Below are 13,899 nucleotides of genomic sequence, written 5' to 3' on the forward strand. Positions count from 1 at the left end.
CCCTGTCTTGCTCCTGCTTACTACAAGCTACAACAAGCTACAAGCCACAAGCCAAACAAGCAACAAACTACAAGCCAAAAACTAGCCAACAAGCAAATCACAAGCCAATGAAGCCAAAAACAAGCCCAATTTCTGTGTTTTTTTTTTCCAGGTTTGGCATGTCTACCCCAGGGAGAGGTTGGGTCCTGCCTGGCACTCACCCCACAGTGGCAGCTCTTACAGCTCCAGTGCGGTGTGGGACTGGCTTGGCTTGGCTCTCCACTCCAGGCATTGCAACCTCTGGGGCTGCAGCACTGCTCAGGTATGGCCCCGCTCACCTGACTGGACCAAATTCATGTGAGTGGAGTTGTGACTTGGCTCATGGGGTTTCTGTGCCACTCACTCCAATTTGGCCTATCCAGACTCCTGTCATCTTGACAGCTGGGCCAAACCTGAATGGTGCTGGGACCCCAGAGGTTGCAGTGCCTGGAACAGGCAGCCCAGCCAGCACCATGGGACAGGAGCCACAGAAGCTGCCATGTGACCCTTTGAAACATTCTGGTGACTGTAACCCAATGTTGGGTCTTGACCCATGGTTTGAGAAACCCTGGACTAGATAACCACAGTGGTCCCTTCTGGCTTTCGAATCTATGAATCAATCCATAACTTTCTTCAGCTGAATAATTCTCTGCCTGCAGACTGTCATACTTGCAGTTCTCACAAGTGAATGTAGAAGTCATAATTTGTACCGTGCTTTTTCATTACACAAGTCACATAGTGGTCTGTTCCCTGACTGAATGATTTAGGTAGCTAATAAGCACAGGGTGATTTTGAAGTGTACAGTCAATTGTAATATTTATAGTTCTCTGTGTGGATTAATTATATAAAACACCCAGTTAGGGCACAGAAACAAAATCCTGTGATCTGCTACTAATCAACATAGTGAATATTGCAAATTTTACAGTCAAATGAACAATTCAAAATTCACCTTCAGAACCAGTATATATCTCAAGTGTTTTAATGTGTGTGGGAAGCAAAGATGAAACACCCGAGATCATTGCCTAATCAAAATTCACATAAGAAATTGAAATTTTGAACGTTTGTGTGAAATTGTTTTCCCTATTTAATCAGCTAATAACAATCCTTTTCAAAGCTTAGCCTCTAGGAACATACAGAAATTCTTACCTATTGCTAAAGTGGGTAGATATAGGGATAGAACCAAAAGTCTTTACTGTTAATGCAGTAGACTGAATTATGTTAGCTTTGAAAGAAAGGCAAAAATCAGTGGATTAATGACAAATTAAACTATATTTCTGATGCACATTTTACCTGACAATGTATTTTGCATACAGCATGAACCCTCCCTTTCCCCACCCCCGTCTTGCACACCCACATAGAATAATCTGTAAAAGCACTCTGAGATCATGGAAGAAAAGTTGTATAGAAGTCCGTAGTATTCTTATTAAAGATATAAATTTGGGATAAATTAAAGAGTTGCTCCATTGGATTACCAAAGAGATCTTCTTAGTATCTTGTTACTCTTGTTAACTCTGATTGTGATTTGTTTGTTATAGCTGCTATTGATGTTTCAGAAGAACCTCTAGTAGAATGACTCTAGAAGGTACTGTAGGTGATACAGATCAACTCGCAGCCCTTTTCTATGAAAAAAAAAGGGTTTTTATAATATATATGTGTTAGCTAATGTAGTAAAATCCTATTGTGGACAAAGCACAATACAGTACAGCTCTTACATGAGCTAGCTGGTGGGGATAAGCCATAGGCTTTATGCTATTGTTTTCCTTGACTTCCATGTGAAAACTACAAACTGCATTGTCCACAACAGGATTTTACCACGTGTTAGCTAAGATGTGGTAAGAGAGCACCTTTTCTCCTAGTGTGGATGCACCCTAAAGCACGGTCACTACTGTCCTTCCATAAGGGATGAATAATCCAGATGTTTTGGCTTTCAAATCTGTCATCAAATCTGTTAAGAGACAAGGTGAGTGAGGTAATATCTTTTGTTGGTAAGAGAGACAAGCTTTTGAGTTTACAACACTCCTGCTAATACATCCCAGAATGATGTTCACTTCTTTTGCAACAATATTACATTGTTGACTCATATTTAGTTTGTGATCCACTATAACCTGTTGTCATTCTGCTGACAAAATGATGCTAAATCAGTAATCTGCAGAAAGTACTGCATATGGTAGACAAACATCAGAAGACACCCCAGATGGGAAAGGTGCCAGCTGAGAAAGCACACCAAGTACAAGCCGTGGCCCCATCACTTTTAAAAGTGGGAGGGCTATGACCTCCCACTTTTTACCAGCTGTAAGGGTGAGAAATGGGGAGAAGGGGCAGAGAGGAGTGAGTGGGGGTGAGGTCTTGTGGAGAAGCGGTGGTGTGGGGACTGGTCCTTGGGGAAAGGGGTGGCGCGAGGACGGGGGCTAGGGGAAAAGGGGTGGCGTGGAGGCGAGGCCACGGTTCAGGCACCAGTGGCCACCCCTCTTTTAGGGAGCTTCCCTCACTCCTGACAAGCATCCATATGACAAGGCCATTATTTCCCATTTGCTAGGAATAATCTGTCATCAGATGACAGGGGCCAAGCAAGTTGTTTAAACAAAGCATGTAATCACTGCTGCCTGGCTTCTGCACAATGATATAATGGTCACACTTATAAGGCTATAATTCTGTGCAGTCAAAGTGTGGGAGAACGCAGAGGTGTCCAGTAGGACATGACAGCCCAGCATTAGGCTAAATCTATGATAGCTCAGAAATTGTTTTACAGCCAACAGAGAACTTGCCAAGAATCCATTTAAGAAGCCAGTTCAAAGCCTTAGCTGCCCATGCTAGAAAAGCCAATGCAAGAATTCAGCCCTTAAGTCTCAGCTGCCAAATATGTTCTATACGTGGCTGCAGCAGTTGGCACAGGTGCTGATAGTAACTGGCAGAGGCTAAAGGCCAAAGGAAGAGTGCCAGCAAGTCAAGTGTCGTAACTGCCTGCTGGTGCTGACTGCCACACAAAAAATGTGACTGATTTACACCTAAACCTTAGAAACATGGAAATGATAACATAAGGTAACAAATAAACGTTCTCTCATCCTTGCAGCCCATACCTTCATTTAACAGTAGTGATGTGTGAAAACCCAGTGATTGAAAGTTCACATTACACGTTCCAGTAACCTTAATTTTGACCTACAACACAACTTGATGAGCTCTTTCAACGTATGTCTTGTTGGTCAGAGTTAAGGTTGTTATTGTAATGTGTAATGTGAATGTTTATGCTGATGTTGTGAAACGAATTAATAAACTGTACAAATATATAAGACATCTATGTGTCACTTTAGGTCATGATTTCCATACTTTTAAGACCAATGAGGGGTTAATGGTGATATTCTTGTTATGTATATTGGTTATTTGCTGTAGAAATTATAGGACCTATACTTACGGTTGCTCAACACTTCCCATTATAAGACCCTATTTTCAGTTGCTTATAACTTTGCCAAACTTTAATCATTTGAGCCAAAATTTCCTAAGACAACTATTAGCTTCAGGCTGAATTGTTTTTTGAATGTTTCAGCATGCTTCAGTAATTTCTGAGAATGAGATTAGGGAAAAATGCCATGTTGAAAATATTTTTGCAAATGTTTTATTAAGAAGCTCTATCACTTCCATACTTTGGAGTAGAGAATTGAAATTTGGTAGAATGTTCCCCTTTACATCAGTGATATGTGTTATGTTATTCCCATGAAAACACACACAAATGTGGCCACGTTTATAAACCTTTGAAAAATCTGTTTGCACATGCTCAATAGAAACTTCTTAGAATTTAGCAGCTGAATTCTCCAAAGATTCTATCTGTACTGAGAATGTGCCAGCCCAGGGCTTCAGGGCCTGAGCAAGACTTTCCCTGAAATTGCAGCTCCCAGGTGTTGCTTACTGAATTAAAGACATCATCATAATGCATATGAAGAAGAGGGGTCAAATTAAGGTTGCACAGGCAACTTGAAAATTGGCATTTCCTAATTTTTGAGTACGAGACTTCACAACCGTAACATTTTTTTCATGTATTTTTTGGTGTACAACAATGACTATAGATTAACACAAGTTTGTGGGTGAAAGAGCAAGAATGTTCTTTTTTTAAAAAAATGAAACATGTAACTCCAGACTGTATTGTCATTTGTAGCAGTATTAATCTGCAGCACCTCATCAACTCTGCTGAATGCAATGGAATTGCACTAGTATGAATGACAGCACAATTTGAGCCATTAGAAGGAGAATGTGTCAGTCAAGTCCCTTTTCTTGCACAAGTGTTTCTCAGCCTCCTGGAGATTGGAGAATTGTTCTAGTTGTGCTTTTCGTGGGCCACGCAAAATAGGCTGATTTTTCTTATTGTAAGAAAAAACGTGGATAACAACACTTTCTAAGTTAATGTATTTACTGAAGTTAACTGTCTTCCCTTCCTTATATTTATTGATTTATTTTACAGTTATTAAATAAAAAACAAGTGTAAAATCCTGGCCCAATTGAAGTTAATGGCCACATTTCCATTGACTTCAATGGGAGTAAGGTTTCGCCCCAGATCTTCTGTTGATTTAATTCAGCATAACTCCATTGACTTCAGTAGAGCTACAGAGATGTACATCAACTGAGGATCTGGCCCAATGTGTAGATATTTCTGAATTCATCTTTATTTGGCTGAATTATGAATCAGAAAAACCTTGTGTGAAGGTAATTCAAGACCAGGTAGAAGAGTTTGCCAATTCAGAAACTGCAGCATGTTTAAAAAAACAAAATCAATCCACAGTACCTTCAATCTCTTTAATATTACGACAACTCAGCTATCATTTACCAATCTGCTCCGAGCCAGGAACAGTTCTTTCACCTTTGCTTCAAGTTGCAGTAATTGCTAAACCATTTTAAAAATTAATTTATTATAGAAGAAAATACATGAATATATATGCCACTTGTCATAAATAGGACTGGGTAACTGTGAGATTGTAATTCAATGAACAAAAATAACATAGCTAGGTAAACACTGGGATGTAATACATTTAGTGGTAGCAGCATTGCTACCCTAGTGATGTGATTTATTTAGTCTATCCCATTCCATTGCCCTCAGCCCAAGAGCTGTAGAGGCCACAGAGCAGCAAATCTTGGGGAAAGGTGGCTAAGGACAGGAAAAATTAGTGGGGGATCTTCAGAATTCTACCCCTGGTGCAGAGGATGCCCCTGAGAACAGGGAACACCTGCAGGAGGCGATGAAGGCAGGAGAAATGCCATAATTCTGTGAGGCAAGGCAGGGGACTGCTGACTCTGAATCTGGGTCTAGTCAGACCCAGCATGCAAACCCACTGTGAAACCCATGCAAAGACAAACTTTTTACAGTGGCCTTGTGCTTGGGTCTGACTGAGCTGTGCTCGGTGCAGGACCTCACTTAGGAAGCAAAGTGGCCTTCTGCTCTTTGGTTCTGGGAATGGCTGGGGGCTGTCCGAATTACTCAGCTTCAAGATTACTCCAGCCTTCTCCCAGCTGCCCACAGCAGCCAGAGCTAATCAGTGTTATGGCCATTACCTTAGCCATGACCTACTATGCTGGGGCTCTGATGCGAGCAGCACAAAGCCATTACACTCGCTCTTTGCCACCTGTGAATTTTCCTTATACCAGATCCACCAGCTTTACAACTGTTTTGTGCTGGAAAAGATGTGCAAAAGAGCTGTAGGAGAAAAAAGAATTTGGCTCAGTATACTGAAGACCGAAGATACGACTTAACCCGATTTAATGGGATCAAAAAACTTCTCTTTCATTATACTGGAAGGATTCTGGAAGCTTCCGTTTCCAAAATTCATGCTTTTTATGACAAGTCAGTATGACAATTCATGTAGGTTTCTACAATTACCGTATTGTTGGACAAAATGTTACAAACACACGATATTTCATCACCTTGTCATGTCTTGTCATAATTTTACTTTGAAGGCATGTGTGCACGACAAAAAGGTCTAAAATGTCATGTATTTCACTACCAGCACACAATCACAAAAAAACCCACCCCTGAGCTAACCAGAAGCTGAAATGGTAGTACCTTCATTAGGAAATGCATGGCATTTTATCTTTTTATCATGTCATCTATGCCATAAAATAAACATGTATAAAATGTCATGCATTTGCAGACATTTCATCAGTGAACTCTATATAAACTCCTAGTTGGAAGATGCATGAGATTCCATCCTTTTGCCATATTCACAAAGTGGAGTAAAACATTTAGTGGCAGTCTCACTATTCCATTGCTCACTTCAAATCTGGGAGAAAAGATTAACCAATTAAACAATAGGACAGCAACCTATATCTGGAATCATTTCCTTTGTTTTTACCTGATAAACCACCCCAATTCTGTAAGCATTTGCTTATAGGTGCTGAAATTTTAGCTGACAGTTAGGAAACCATGAGTGGAACACTGTAGTCAGGGTGGAAATGGTCATCTCCCAGGGGACCAAATTTTAAGAACCTCAGAATGCAAAAGGCTTGTTTTCTATGACTCTCATTCTCATTTCCAGCCATCTTAGCACTCTGCTTTCCTCCATAACAAGGATGAAGTTGATAATGCTAGCCACCCTTACGATGTTTTTGAACAGTTATACTTATGCCAATGGTAGAGTGAAACCACCACCATCTCTTCTTTCTTTCATTCAGAGAAATACAACTAATGCTTCTGGAAGGAAAATCGTTAACTAGAGTGTCAGCAAAGCTGACCTACACAACTTATAACTCATTTAAGGTCACCACTGATTTTAAAATAGCCAGCATTTTTATTGGGATATCTTCACTTCCTCTTAAAAGGGCATGCAGTGTTTTTTTTTTTTAAAGTGTGCTTTGGATTCTTTCCAAGGCCACCAGCAGAACAACATTTCAGTGCAACTAAGGGTATGTCTACACAGCAATTAAGGACCCTTGGCTAGCCCATGTCAGCTGACTCAGGCTCCCAGAGGTTGGGCTCAAGACTGTAAAATTGCAGTGTAAACATTCAGGCTCGGGCGGGAGCTTGGGCTCTAGGACCTCCCCTCTTGGGGTCCCAGATCTTGGGATCCAGCCCAAACCCGAACATCTACACAGCTATTTTACAGACCCACAGTGCAAGCCCGAGTGAGCTGACATGGGCCAGCCACTACGGGTCTTTAACTGCTCTGCAGACATACCCTAAAGGGCTTTCTCACATAAAAGCTGACCAGGAGAAAACTCACTGAAAAACAGGTGCCTTTAATGGCCTTACCAATTACCATAAGGCAGATAGGAATGCTCTAATGGGACAGCAGCAGCGTTCAATGGGTAGGGCAGCAGATGGGGAGTCAGGAGAATTGGGTTCTGTTCCCACTTCTGCCACTCACCTGCTCTGTGAGCTTGGGCGAGTCACCTTGTAGCTCTGTGCCTTGGTTTCCCCACTTGTAAAATGGGGAAAATGATACCTACCTTGTAAAGTGCTTTGAGATCTACGGATAAGAGATATGTTGTATTAGGATTTTTTTTAGATACACATATACACAGCAAGTTCTCACTGTTGTTGCTAATGATGGCTGGAATAGTAAAAAAAACAAAACAAAACACCTCTGTGAGTAGTGATTTCAGAATATCAAATATGGCAAACAGGTCTGAAATTTCATGTATTTTCATTACCATTCCCATATCATTTTTCTTTACAGATTCTCATGTTTGAGTTGCTTCACTGGGAAGAAAACCTCTTTTGAGGATAAAATTTAAAATAGCTTCAGGTACCTCTTGTCGGTGCTGTAGAAATGGAGAAAACGTGAAGTTACCGTATGACATTAACAGAGGGTTAGTATTTTCTGAAACACATTTGCAACAAAATTAAACAAGCAAGCATAATGAAAGATAAGACCAATACTTCCCTCTAGATTCTATAGGTAAGGGAAATTAATATTTTTTCTATTAAAACATTGTTCTGCCAAAGGGGAAGTTAGAAACTATTGAGCAATAATATTTTAATATTGCAGACAATTTTGTTATCAGCACATGTTAGTCTGAGCAGATCCAGGTAAAGCATAGCCCTGTCAAGCAATTGGACTCAGTGGACTCTCTGCTGGAGCACTGTGAACTCCAAATCAAGTGAAATGCTCATAAAATCAAAAAGATTTTCTCTCCTCAGAGTCAATAATTTTCAAAAGGGGCAAACAGACCACCGTTTCTCTTCGGTTTTAAAATCAAAATTATATTTATCTTTAAAAAAATATGATCTGGTGAATAAGGCACTAGACTGGAAGGCAGGAATTCTGGGGTTTATTCCCAGCTCAGCCACTGACATACTGTGTGACTGTGGGTATGTCACTTCAACACCCAGTGCCTCCATTTCTCCTATTTGTTTTATTTATTCAGAGTACAAGTTCTCTGGGGCAAGGACTGTCACCTACTGCACTTATGTAACCCACTGGTGAGTGTATGTTCCAGATTCCTGTCTGGGCCAATCCACGAATGATATGAGTCTGTTACAAGACCAGTTAGAGGGCTTTGGGTCCTTAGCTCAAGCTGTAGCAGTTCATGCTTTTACCTTGGATATTCCTGGTTCAAACCCTCGTGCTAGCCAAGATGGCTGCCATCACACTTGTACAAAGCCTCACCCAAGGGACTCTCTCATTCTTAGTCTGAGAGACTGAGTAATACAAATAATAAATACTGTTACTCATAAGAATAATTTATAGAATAGTTTTTCAAAAAATAGACTCTCCGGGGGTGGGAGCAATTTTCCACATGCAACCATGTGCACAGAACTGTACATGTCTACGTTAGTGACACAAATTTCAAACCCTGCCCTCAGATGCTTATGTAACAAAGCCCAAATTAGTCAAAGAGCTTTTTTCAGGAGCCTATGGGGTATCAGTGAAGTGCCCATTATATTGGATTGCTCTCTCCTCTGAGAAAGAGAGCCAGCGGCGGGGGGGGGGGGGGAATGGACATTATTAACAGGACCAGGGATAGCCAGGCATATTTCAAATAAAACTCTAGTCTCAAGTCTGCTGTGCCACAAGGAAAGCTGCATAATGTTTTTTAACTGCAAGTTAATAATGTCCATGAAGACCCCCGCAGTGGTTTCCCTGACTGTTCTTAGCTCTTTCCAAGAATGTATTACAACCTTCCACAGCCTAGTGCCAGGCCCCATAAAGCAGGTTGATTTTTTTAAAAATTGCAGTGTTCTGAAATGTTTTCTTTATGTGCAGAGCTACACATTCAGCTGGTGTCCACTGGTATAGCTCCATCAAAATCAATGGATTTACACTAGAGGAAGGTCTGGCCATACTTTCCTAATCCACTAACTCTTATTTGCACTGGTTCCAGACAGCTGGCCTTTATCTTTAGGACAAACCCTTTACATTCCATGCCCCATACAAACTTTTAACAGCACAGGTCAATGTTTTCTACTCTGGGTGCTGAGCACATGCAGCTTCTGATGATTTCTCTGGAAGTTATGGGTGGTCAGCAGTTATGAAAAACAGGCTACATACATAGGTGACTATACATGGAGCCAGGAGCCTAACTTTAGGCACCCAGATGAGAAAATATTGACCTTTCATTTCATATACTGTGATGAAAAAGTCAAGATGTACAAAGAACCCTACAGCTGTTACGATGGCGGATGTACAAAACTATGCGTGAAAGCGATGTGGGCACTCAAGGCATACAGGGCCCAGACCTGCAAGGCAATGAGTGCTCTCCACTCCAGTCTATCTTCTTGCAAAATGAGAGTGTTCAGCAAATTGCAGGGTTGGACCTTACACAGTATGGTCTGCAGCACAACTTTACACATGACGGTTGTAGGGCACTGGAGTGAGAAATATCCAATAGTATGAATCTGCATTTTCCTTACAAAATCTGCACATATTTAGGCTATGTTCCATTTGCATCTATCAGCAAAATACTGTTATGTTTCAACAAAAGCAATACAAATTATTGAATGCAGAGTGGCCCTTAGGGTTATACAATTCTCTCTAATACTCACTTGCTGGTAAGATGAGTCTTCGGTGTGATCCCAAACTCTCCAAAGAGAGTAACAAAGACATTGGCATCAGTTCCTGCTCCTCGTACATCTCCTGTCACAGTCACCACCTCATAAACTGTTGAAGAAGAAAAGAAAAATCAAGACAATAGAAGGAATCCCTGGTCTTATGTTTAAAAGGACCCAACATACTTTACAAATAAATTGAAATACAAATTACTCACAGATCACTTCACCCACTACTGAAATGCATCCATCTCTGGGATGGAACAACAATCACTGCTTAACACTACAGGTTAGAACTTATCCAACTAAAATTGTTGCAGATATTTATGTAGACAGATGGAATTTACTCAGATTGGTATTGGGCAGGACAGAGTTAATTCAAACAAAATAAGGCTCTGTGTGCATATCCATTCACGTGTATACATATTTTTATGTATGTTATTTGTATAACAAGATTTTTTTTTAAAAAGTAGGTACCTAAAATTAGACTCCTCGGATTTTCAAAAATACCTAAGTGAAGGGACTTATACTTCACTTAGGTGCTTTTAAAAATTTCACCCTTAGATCCTTGGATTTAGGAGCCTAATTTTAGGTAGCCATGTGTGGAAACTTTTGCCATTATATCATGTCAAGTTAAAAAAAAGCACCCATTAGCTTGAGTTATAAATTCCTTCTACTGCCACTTTTCCAACTGCTCGTAACATCCTCAGACAAACTCCTTCATGGCTGAAGTGTTCCACACTTGGTCTAAGCCCGGAGGTAAATTTATATTTGTTATTTGAGTAAAATTGGTTGAGCTATTTTTGATTTATGCATGTGTCAAAGCAATGTACTCTTCCTTATTTGTTCCAATGAGATATTTGCATAAGGCTAACTGAGAAACAACTAAAGCTAGAAAGTTCAGATTTGATTTGTTTTGTAGATCTCACTGAAGTGTAAATGTTAAAGAGTGGCGAAGACAGGGTGGCCATACAGAATGATCTGGGTCGCTTGGAAAGCCGGACCCATTCAAAGAAAATGAGTTTAAATACAAGCAAATGCAAGATCATGCATCTAGTAACAAAAAATGTAGGTCATACCTACAAGGAAAAAAAGGACTGTATCCTGGAAATCGGTAACTCTGAAAAGTGCTTAGCAGTTATAGAGGCCATACAATTCAGGAGTTCCCAGAGCAGTGCTGTGGCCAAAAGGGCTAGTGGGATGCTTGGATGTGTAAACAGGGGAGTAGTGAGCAGGACTAGAGAGGTGATTTTACCTCTTTACAGCATTGCTGAGACTGATACTGGAATGCTGCATCCAGTTCTTGTATCCACATTTTAAAAACAATGTTAAAAAATTGGAGAAGGTGCAGAGAAGAGCCACAAAAATTATCTGAAGGCAGGAAACAGATGCCTTATAGTGAGAGACTGAAGGAGCTCAATCTGTTTAGTTTACTAAAAAGAAGATGAAGAGAACTTGATTATTGTGTATAAGTGCCATCAAGGAGAGAAAATGGAGGGTCTATTAAAGGACTATTTAACTGAGCAGAGAAAAGCATAACAAGAACTAACAGCTGGAATTTAAAGCCAAACAAGTTCAAATTAGAAATAAGACAAATTTTTAACAGAGAGGATGATTAACCATTGGAAAAGGATTCTTCATCTCTTGCAGATTTCAAATCAAGACTGGATGCCTTTCTGAAAGAGATGCTTTAGTCAAACAAAAGTTATTGGGCTCAATGCAGAGGTAACTGGATGAAATTCTATGGCCTCTGGGCTTGTCTACACTACAAAATTAAGTCAACTTATCTAATTCGACCTGGCACCTCCGAATTAATTAAGTCGATTGTGCGTGGCCACACCATGCTCATTGTCTGGATGGAGTGTTCCTCACTAGCAGTGCCTGTATCGATGCACAAAGCAGTGCATCGTGGGTAGCTATCCCAAAGTGCAACTTGCTGTAGTATGTTTTGGGAAGTTTGTGCAATGCCTCATGGGACCAAAACATTGTCACAGGGGAGAATGAGAACACTGGCATCACATTATGCACTGTGCTTAACAGCAAACAACCCAGTGGTTTTTGTGCCTTAAAGCTGCCACGCGTATGCCATAACCCCAGAAGCGTGGAGCCTGCTCAGTTGTGCATTCTTGCTGTGAGCATCTCAAACACCTCGCGCACCTTCTCCTGCAGTATTTCCAGAGCCAAAGTAGAGTCTGCCGCACGGAACATAGCAATGTCCTGCAAGTGGCCCTGCTGCAAGCCATTGAAAAAAACAATTCACAGTTGCTGGTGGCAGTCACAGAGCAGCTGCACTCTGTTGAGCACTGTTTCTGGTCCCGTGAAACAAGCACTGACTGGTGGGACCACATCGTTTTGCAGGTATGGGATGAGAAGCAGTGGCTGCAGAACTTTCGAATGCAGAAGGCCACCTTCCAGGAACTTTGTTCAGAGCTTTCCCTCTGCCCTGCAGTTCAGCAACACAAAAATGAGAGCTGCTCTGACAGTGGAGAAGCAAGTGGCAATCGCTATTTGGAAGCTTGCAACACCAGACAGTTACTGGTCAGTGGGGAATCAATTTGGAATAGGTAAATCAACCATGAGAGCTGCTGTGCTCCAAGTGTGCTGGGCCATTAATTGACTTTTGCTACGACGGGGAGTGAGTCTGGGAAATGTGCGGGACATAGTGGATGGTTTTACCGCAATTGGGTTCCCTAATTGTGATGGGGCAATAGATGGCATGCATATCCCCGTCTTGGCACCAGACCACCTTGCCAAAGAGTACATAAACCAAAAGGGATACTTTTCAATGGTGTTGCAAACGCTGCTGGATCACAGTGGTGTTTCACCGACATCAGCGTAGGATGGTCGGGAAAGGTTCATGACGCATGCATCTTTAGGAACTCGGGTCTCTTCAAAAAGCTGCAATCCAGGACTTTCTTTCCAGACCACAAAATGAACACTGATGACATTGAGATGCCTATTGTAATCCTGGGGGAACCAGCCTACCCCTTTCTCCCATGGCTCATGAAGCCATACACCGGCTGTCTGGACAGCAGTAAGGAATGGTTCAACTATAGGTTCAGCAAGTGTAGAATGGTGGTTGAATGTGCCCTTGGTCATTTGAAAGGGCGCTGGAGAAGTTTACTAACAAGGTTGGACCTTAGTGAAGAAAACATCCCCATGGTTATAGCTGCCTGCTGTGTGCTCCATAATATCTCTGAAAAAAGGGGAAAATTTTCTGCAGGGGTGGGTATTTGAGGCAGATCACATGGCAGCGATTTTTGAGCAGCCAGACACCAGGGCAATAAGAAGAGCACAGCAAGGGGCGCTGCGTATCTGTAAGGCTTTGAAAAGCCATTTCAGTAATGAGTCACAGTAATGTGAGCTGCTTGTCTGCATTGTGCTTTCCCAAATCTTCACCTGCCTTATATCACTGTCCCTGTAAAGCCAATCCCCCACTCAAGCCCACTGCTTCTACTCAATAAAGAACATTTATTTCTCAAGTCCATTTACTTTATTTAACAAACATAAGTAGAGGGAGAACAGAAAAAAAGGTAAGCTTGGGGAAAAGTGGTTGTAAAGTTGGAACGGGAAAAACATTTTCAGTCGTTTCCTGGGACCATCCTCTGCGTAGCTGGAGAGGCTTCTTGTAAGCAGAGAGCCACAGCAACCCGCTTTTTCTTCACAGTAAACATGCAATACTACTGAATGTGTGTGCCCGCTAAAGTTTAACTGGACTTTGATTGTAACTGTATACTCACCAGAGGTGCCTTCCCTGGCATCACGGTTGGCCACCGTGATGTCCTGCAACCCACAGGGATTCAGGGTTAAAAATATTTCCTGGCTTTCGGGGAGAATGGATCCACCGCTCGCCTGTCTCCCTTTCTCCTCCTCCTCTTCTTCCTCATCCACCATATCACCCCCCTTGTTGTCCC

At 41.5% G+C, this 13,899-nt stretch overlaps 1 protein-coding gene across 1 annotated transcript in view; it reads right to left on the bottom strand.

The window, feature by feature from the left end:
• LOXHD1 (lipoxygenase homology PLAT domains 1) overlaps positions 1 to 11,038 on the bottom strand; it is a 210,918-nt gene extending 199,880 nt beyond the window's left edge. Inside the window, exons 1-2 of the mRNA XM_077817080.1 lie at positions 11,017 to 11,038; positions 9,983 to 10,097 (exon numbers count right to left, since the gene is read on the bottom strand). Of these exons, the coding sequence (XP_077673206.1) occupies positions 9,983 to 10,097; positions 11,017 to 11,038 (137 nt within the window). The remainder of the gene's footprint in view (positions 1 to 9,982; positions 10,098 to 11,016) is intronic.
• Between the last annotated feature and the right edge of the window lie 2,861 nt (positions 11,039 to 13,899).

This window comes from Eretmochelys imbricata, chromosome 5 (genome assembly GCF_965152235.1).
Source record: "Eretmochelys imbricata isolate rEreImb1 chromosome 5, rEreImb1.hap1, whole genome shotgun sequence".
NCBI lineage: Eukaryota > Metazoa > Chordata > Testudines > Cheloniidae > Eretmochelys > Eretmochelys imbricata.